Source organism: Lithobates pipiens, unplaced genomic scaffold (assembly GCF_037356315.1).
Source record: "Lithobates pipiens isolate NorthernLeopardFrog02 unplaced genomic scaffold, aLitPip1_a1.2 Scaffold_25, whole genome shotgun sequence".
Lineage (NCBI taxonomy): Eukaryota > Metazoa > Chordata > Amphibia > Anura > Ranidae > Lithobates > Lithobates pipiens.
In genome coordinates, this window is record NW_027507787.1 from 219,986,286 (window position 1) to 219,995,129 (window position 8,844).

General features: G+C 40.3%; 1 protein-coding gene across 1 annotated transcript in view; it reads left to right on the top strand.

Moving 5' to 3' along the window:
* Positions 1–8,844, top strand: part of INPP5A (inositol polyphosphate-5-phosphatase A) — a 633,009-nt gene that overhangs the window by 232,164 nt on the left and 392,001 nt on the right. Inside the window, exon 4 of the mRNA XM_077453801.1 lies at positions 1,367–1,454. Coding sequence (XP_077309927.1) covers positions 1,367–1,454 — 88 coding nt within the window. The remainder of the gene's footprint in view (positions 1–1,366; positions 1,455–8,844) is intronic.

The following is an 8,844-nucleotide window of genomic DNA, read 5'->3' on the forward strand; positions in this document are numbered from 1 at the left end:
AGCCAATCAGCTGCAGCACCGATTTTTGTATTCTGACAATGGAGGACCCCCACTGTCAGAATACAATAACAGTTTTTTTTTTTTTTTTTTTTTTTTTTTTAGATCTGCTGGTTCTCTGCCAGCTTTACTTTTGAAAGATTTACCTTTTTACTATCATATTTGGCTTTACTTATTTTGCCTGATGACTCTCACAGTTGAGATTCAGAGGAAAAACTACCTGAGATCTGACGGTGGTTGCCCTGCCAACTCTCTGACATCATGCTTATAATGTATTCTGGCTTACAGCTCCAATGTATGTAAAGCAGTGCCTAATATGAAAACACTGTATATGTTTAGATTCATCTTAAATGCAAGCTGCCATTATTTAGAACTTGTGTGCACATAATTTGGATTTTGTGTTGGTTATTAGCATGTCAGTAGAACAGTCCAGCAACAGTCCTCATCTCCGGTGGCCTTTCAGCTCCAAGATACATCATAAAAATAGATTAGTATGGGAACCGGTTAATTTTTTTTTTATAATTGTTAAACTTGCAGTGTTTGAATATGTTGAAACTGAATATTAATGTCCTTTCATAATGCAAATTGTCACTAATTGTCTTTAATTTCTGTGTCCAGTAGGGTATTTTGTAACAGGGCAGCATTTTAAATCCCACAACTTTCACATTCGAATGCAGAAAAGCTTCATTAAATCACAATGAGAATTTAAAAAGGAACTGCAGTCCGCTCACATAATTTGTAATAAAAACATCTTTGCCATTCTGAAGCTTCCCTTCAAGCACTTTGCATATTATTTTATATATATTGGGATTTTGGACTTCACAAATATGCTGCAGAAATCTCCCTCCGCTGAGTTTGACTCCAACCATTTTAACTGTGGGCAGCTGAAGCTGCTGTCTGTTCACTTCTTGGATTTACACCGAGGCACACCTCCAGCTCTGCAGCTCTGATTGTCCCTCTTATGACTCATCCCCCCCCCCCCCCCCCCATTCCTAGCAAACTTTTACAAGAGAGAGCTGTGCATGGTGTCATACGTCTAGGCTAATGACCAGACAAGAAACAGGAAGTGGGCTGTATTAAGTATTTACTGGCAGAAAAAAAATGTTATACCATCCAAAATTAAAACAACAAGGGCAGAAGATTTAATTGATGGAAAGATGAAAAAATGACCGAATTTCCGCTTTTTTTTCCACCAAAGAACATGGCAGCTTTAATTCGCATTTTGATGTAGACAAGCATGTCTTTACAGTAGAACATGGTGATCATATTTTAGGTTGGCCACTAAAGTGTCTACAGAGAAAACGGTTTGAAACATAAAGGATCACTCTGCGTATTCAAGTGCTTTGATTCACTCTGTTCATGATTTCAGAGATCTGCTTTCGAGTGATGCCATGAAAGAGTACAACCGAGCTCGCGTTTACCTGGATGAGAATTACAAATCACAGGAAAATTTCACGGTAAGCTTTCTATTATGTGGTTTGGAACTGTATTGTAGTGGGTCACCATATTGTTTTTCGCCTTTGCTAAATAGTCTTCCTATGATTGATACTGTAAAGACCAGATCTGCCACTGGCTATTCATGTGTACAGTGGGGGGGAGGGGAGAAAGTATTTGATCCCCTGCTGATTTTGTATGTTTTCCCACTGACAAAGAAATGATCGGTCTATAATTGTATTGGTAGGTTTATTGTAACGGTGAGAAACAGAAGAACAACAAATATCCAGAAAACCGCATTACAAAAAAGTTAATTGATTTGCATTTCAATGCATGAAATATTAATTTGATTCCTCATCAATCGGCAACATTTCTGGCTCCCAGTTGTCCTCTATACAGGTAATGAGCTGAGATTGGGAGCACTCTCTTAAACGGAGTGCTCCTAATCTCAGCTATTTACCTGTATAAAAGACACCTGTCCACAGAATCAGTCCTATTCCAATCTCTCCACCATGGCCAAGACCAAAGAGCTGTTAAAGGATATCAGGGGCAAGATTGTAGACCTACACAAGGCTGGAATGGGCTACAAGCAGCTTGGTGAGAGGGTGACAACAGTTGGTGAAATTATTTGCAAATCGAAAGAAACACAAAACAACTGTCAATCTCCAGGTGCCTGGGGCTCCATGCAAGATGTCACCTTGTGGAGTTTCAATGATCATGAGAACGGTGAGGAATCAGCCCAGACCTATATGGCAGAATCTTGTCAATGGTCACAAGGCAGCTGGGACCATAGTCACCAAGAAAACAATTGGTAACACTATGCCACTAAGGAGTGAAATCCTTGCATGTACAGGTCCGTCTGAAGTTTGCTAATGAACATCTGAATGATTCAGAGGAGAACTGGGTGAAAATGTTGTGATCAGATGAGACCAAAATCAAGCTCTTTGACATCAACTGTGTTTGGGGGAGGAAAGCTGCCTGTGACCCCAAGATCACAATCCCCGTCATCAAACATGTTGGAAGCATTATGCTTTGTGGGTGTTTTTCTGCTAAGAGGACAGGATAAATTCACTGCATCAAAGGAACGATGCACGTGGCCATGCGCTGTCAAATCTTGGGTGAGAACCTCCTTCCCAAAGCCGGGGCATTGTCCTGCTGGAATACCCATCCAAGACCTATTTTCAGTGACCCAAAACACATGGCCAAGGCAACAAAGGAGAAGCGCATTAAGATCCTGGAGTGGCCTAGCCAGTCTCCAGACCTTAATCTCATGGAAAATATGTGGATGGAGCTGAAGGTTCGAGTTACCAAACGTCAGCCTCAAAACCTTAATGACTTGGAGAGGATCTGCAAAGAGGAGTGGGACAAAATCCCTCCTGAGATGTGTGTAATCCTGGTGGCCAACTACAAGAATCTTCTGACCTCTGTGATTGCCAACACTGGTTTTGCCACCAAGTCATGTTTTGCAAAGGGGTCAAATACTTGTTTCACTCCTTAAAATGCAAACCAATTTATAACTTTTTTGAAATGTGTTTTTCAGGATTTTTTGTTTGTTGTTTCTTACTGATAAAATAAACTTAAAGTGGTTGTAAACCCTTACAAACCACTTTGACCTACAGGTAAGCCTAGATTAAGGCTTACCTGTAGGTCCAAGCAATATCTCCTAAACTTATATGGTTTAGGAGATATTTGCCCGAAAACGGGCACCGCTGTCTACGGCGCATGCGCCATAGACAGCGGCGTGCAGGCGCACTGAGCGCGGCATTCTCAGCGACGGAGCTGCCGCGCGTGTCGGCTCCCGTGCGCATGCGCGGGAGTGACGTCATCGCGGCTTCGCCGATTGACAGCGGCGGAGCTGCGAGACCCCACCAACAAGGTGGATGCGGCGGACTACAGGGGACAGCAGTGACTTCGCTGGCTCCTGTGTCAGGTAAGTGACACATAATGGACTACTATGCGATGTATAGTAGTCCATTATGCTTTGCCTTTGCAGGGAATGAAAGAGGAAGTAAACTCATCAGGGTTTACTTCCTCTTTAACATTAAAATTATATACTGATCATTTCTTTGTCAGTGACTATTTTCCTCCCTATTCTATATTTGTGAACATGTTGATGAGCAGTGTTTTTTTGTTGTGGTTTTTTTTGTTAATATCTAGCATTCTCTATAATAGTGAATGCCAAGTGACAGAAGTATTATAGTGTGTTTTTTGTTTTTTTTTTTGTTTTTTTTAATACTGTATATACTCGATTATAGGCTGATCCGGAATATAAGCAGAGGCACCTAATTTTATCACAAAAAACTGGGAAAACTTATTGACTGGTGTATAAGCCTAAGGTGGGAAAATTCTGCAGCAAACAATGCCCATTAGCAGCCGCACTGTGCCCATCTATCCATTGTAACAAATCCCCGCCTCCTCATCTGTGATAGACGGAACACTGATACAGTTAGTTACTGTCTAATAATAAAGCAAGATGACAGCCAGTACATGGGAACCATCAAACGCAAACTAGCATTGCAAACGCTCATCTTTTTAACCTGTCATATTCCCTTTAATTGGCGTCATTGGTGTCCTGAGCTGCAATTTCCAGATTGATTTTATATAAACCTAAGCAAACAATAGTGTGGGGGTTCACATTTTAATTACCTATCAAGTCTATATTGATAATTTTTACCCCCACTCTCATTTTAATTTTAGCTGAGCAACCATCTTTACTGTTTGAATTAAACTCTCTCAACATTGCTAGGGACAGAAATGCCCTATTACCTGTCCATTGATTGATTCTCTGTGGGCATGTTAGAAAAGCCAACGTGCCCACAGAGAATCAATCAATGGACAGGTAATAGGGCATTTCTGTCCTTAGCAAACGCTCTGAAATCCACATCTTTACTAACAGTTTATTGGTGGAATCTCCCTTGTTTCTCTTATGTGGTAATTTCATGCTTGTACCATTGAGAGTTACATAGTTACATAGTTAGTCAGGTTGAAAAAAGACACATGTCCATCAAGTTCAACCACAAAAAATAAAAAATAAAAATAAAAAAAATATACAATCGCATATACCCAATTCTATACCCACAGTTGATCCAGAGGAAGGCAAAAAACCCCAGCAGAGCATGATCCAATTTGCTAAAGCAGGGGAAAAAATTCCTTCCTGATCCCCCGAGAGGCAATCGGATTTTCCCCGGATCAACTTTACCTATAAATGTCAGTACCCAGTTATATTATGTACACTTGGGAAATAATCCAGGCCCTTCTTAAAGCAATCCACTGAGCTGGCCAGAACCATCTCTGCAGGGAGTCTATTCCACATTTTCACATTAAACCTCATCTGCCACATAGTCGCCCAATTAGACAGAGCATTGAGGTCGGCTTGTAAATTGGAGACATCCTGTAAGGACGTTATTCCACTGCATAGCTTGGTGTCATCTGCAAAGACAGAAATTTTATTTTTGATCCCAGACCCAATATCATTTATAAAGGTATTAAAAAGTAAGGGTCCCAGCACTGAACCTTGGGGTACACCACTGATAACCTTAGACCATTCAGAGTAAGAATCATTAACCACTACTCTCTGAATTCTGTCTTTTAGCCAGTTTTCTATCCATTTACAAATTGATAATTCCAAACCTGTAGACTTTACCTTACACATGAGCCGTGTGTGCGGAACTGTATCGAATGCTTTTGCAAAATCCAAGTATACCACGTCCACCGCCACCCCTCTGTCCAAGGTTTTACTTACTACCTCATAAAAAGAAATCAGGTTTATCTGACAACTTCTGTCTTTCATGAATCCATGCTGTCTGTTGCTTAAAATATTTTTTTTTTTTCCTGCAAGAACTCGTCTATGTGGTCTTTTATTAATCCCTCCAGTATCTTCCCAACTATAGAAGTTAAACTAACAGGTCTATAGTTACTTGGTAAAGACTTTGTTCCCTTTTTAAGTATAGGCACCACATTGGCCCTGCGCCAATCCAGTGGGACTATTCCTGTCATTAATGAGTCCCTAAAAATTAGATACAATGGCTTTGAAATTACAGAGCTCAATTCTTTTAGGATCCGTGGGTGGATGCCATCAGGTCCAGGTGCTTTATCCACCTTTATTCTGTCCAAATATTTCTGGACCATATCACTTATGAGCCATTGTGGATTTGGGGCTGCGTCACTACCACCCCCTTATGAACATGAGCTCCCCCATGCTCCTTTGTATACACAGAGCTGAAGAAAGTTTTTAATAAATTAGCCTTCTTTTTGTCCCCAGTCACCAACTCCAGATTATTTTGTAAAGGGCCTACATGCTCAGACTTGACCTTTTTACTATTAATATATTTGAAGAATTTTTTGGGGTTTGTCCTAATATCTTTTGCAATCTGTCTTTCATTTTGAATTTTTGCGTCCTTGAGAGTGCAAGAAGTTATGTTCTGGAGAGAGAAATCTTATAGATGTGGTATTAACCCGTGGTAAAAATGCAGCGAGCCGGAAACCACCTACACACTCGTAGTGTGTGTGGTGTGCTTTTTTTTTCATTTTATTTTTTTTTTATACTAGTTATTGAACTTCTCCTTTTTTTTTTTTTTTTTTTTTTTTTTTTTTTTGTGATAACATGCAGTACAAGTTAACATATTTGCAAGATACAAAAAGTACATTGAGCATGCAAATATAAAACATTGTATAAAATTTTAGATAAAGTATCACAATAAAGAGTATTTGTATGACCCATGTCTACCCAGCCATCCAGGTGGAGTCACCTGACTCCACCCAAACAGGCTTTCCCAGTAGGCCAAAGGACCCAAGCAAATCCCTGCCCATTGGCTGAGACGCCCCATATATTCCTAATCTGTCCTTGCAATGCCCTTGGTTTATCTAATGCCACCAGATACCAGGACATCTCATGACAGAAGCGAGAAGCGCAGCAATTCCAGAACTGGGGTGAAACCAATTGACCTATCAATCGGCCAAGGCAACTATCACTTGGCAGATAAATTAAAGAGCAACCCCGCCTAAACATCAGGGTGCTACACAAGAATGCAGTATTGCAGAGGGGGAGGGGTTTGGTGCCCAGTTGGGAAAGCACATTTAACATTGAATTTGAAAATATACAGCAAGGGCTACAATATGTACCCAATGACTTTAGAGGTACTCTGCCCAAAATATCTCTTCTGTGATGCACATAACGTGGTAAATCCCCCTTTAGTCCTGGTTTAAAGTGTTACTAAACCCACAGCAGTAAAGAATGCTTGTTGTTTTCACTGTGGAGCTTAAGGGGTTAATCTGCTTTGTGTAAAAAGTCTGATCATGTCTTTTCTGATCGTCACCACCGTTTACTGTCCCCACTCCATCTGCTGATATTACAGAGCCTTGGGGGCACTCTGCACATGCTCAGTTTGGTGTGTATTGCTAGAGTTTTTTTTTTTTCCTTTTGTTTTTTTTTCTTGGGAGGGTGCATGTGATCAGCACAGGGCCAGTCGGCACTGTCCAGACAGAGGGTCAGGGGAGAATAAAAACTCTTCCTACAAGATTTAACCAGACACTGGTAGAAGTCACAAGACTGCTATATACTGCTGATGAGATAAAGTCTTAAGCAGTTTATATTTAATAAATAGCATTTCCATGTATAGTGGGAGACGGAGTATAGTGAATGCAGGCTTCTGGGTTTAGCAACACATTAACCGGTTCAGGACAGGCTCCTATAAATATACGGTGGCAGAATGGCATGGCTGGGCAAAGTAACGTACCCGTATGTTACTTTGTATTCCCCGCCGTGCGCACGGCTGCCGAGGGCTCCGTGACCGCGGTCGTGTCTCGGAGCTCAAGAACGGGGAGATGCTGATGTAAACGGCATCTCCCCGTTCTGCCTAGTGACAGGACACTGATCGTCTGTCATCGGGAGCAGTGATCAGTGTGGTGTCACACACAGCCACGCCCCCATACAGTTAGAAACATGACCCTAGGAACACTTAACGCCTACACAACTGTGGTTAACCCCTTCACTGCCCGTGACATTTTTACAGTAATCAATGCAATTTTATAGCATTGATCACTGTATTAATGCCAATGGTCCCAAAAATGTGTCAAAATTGTCCGATGTGTCTGCCAAAATGTCGCATTTATGATAAAAATCACTGATCGCCACCATTACTAATAAAAAAAAAATAATTAATAAAAATGCCACAAAACTATCCCCTATTTTGTAGATGCTATAACCTGTGCAAACAATCAATAAACGCTTATTGCGTTTCTGTTTTTTTTTTACCAAAAATATGTAGAAGAATACATATCGGCCTAAACTTGGGCAAAAAAAAAATGTTTTTTATATACTTTTTGGGGATATTTATTATAGCAAAATACGTTTTTTTTTTTTTTTCTTTCAAAAGTGTCGCTCTTTTTGTTTATAGCGCAAAAAATAAAAACCGCAGATCAAATACCATCAAAAGAAAGCTCTATTTGTGGGGAAAAAAAAGGACGTAAATTTTGTTTGGGAGCCACGTTGCACGATCTCGCAATTGTCAGTTAAAGCAGGGCAGTGCAGAATCGCAAAAAACGCTCTGGTCAGGAAAGGGGGTAAATCCTTCCGGGGCTGAAGTGGTTAAAACAGAATGCAATGTTAATAGTTGTTTCGCTGTTTTGCCCACTGGAACCCCCGCAGTTTTTACTGTATGATAGAGAGATGAGCCACATTTTCTCCTACTAAATTAGGCTCTAAAAACACAGACTATATTCTTGGCACTCCGTATTTACACAGTGTCTGAAAGGCTCTTGGCCCTTTATAGAAGGCACAATCCTGTATTTAGAAGCTAAAAATACAGCTTGTCTTCGTCTTGTAAGTAAAATAAACTCTTTCCTTCCAGTAAGGATGAAAAACGTCTATAAATTCAATCTCAGGGGTCATTCTGACTGCACATTCAGGCCTTTGTCCTTAACTTGCATTTTATTACACCCTGGCAGCTTTCCATCAATAATAATTAGTAGTTGTAGTTCTCATGTTCTGCTAATGAAATCCATGGAATTTGAGTGCTACGGACGCTCAAAGAAACACTAAAGAAAATTCATATTTATTTTGCATACCTAAATTCCTTATAACTGCAGTTCATAGTGTTAATGTTTTCCAAATAATTTTTTATTGGACTTTTTAAATATTTAATTGCTTTATGATGATCATAATAGCATTAATGTAGATGTAAACCCACTCACTAAAATCTCAGATCTAAGCTTTACCATGTGTTAATGTCTTTTCAAAAGTTAGTGTAGCGGCCAAAACCCGTTGCAGGGCGGCCTTGACTTATTGGGCTTACCAGTTGCCTTCTCTTGGCCTGCTCTTCCACGTCTAGGGGTTCCCAGGGTTGATACCCAACGACTTGAACACTGACACGGATAAAGTCCTTTTTTAAAAGGTTTTATTTTGCAGTAATAACA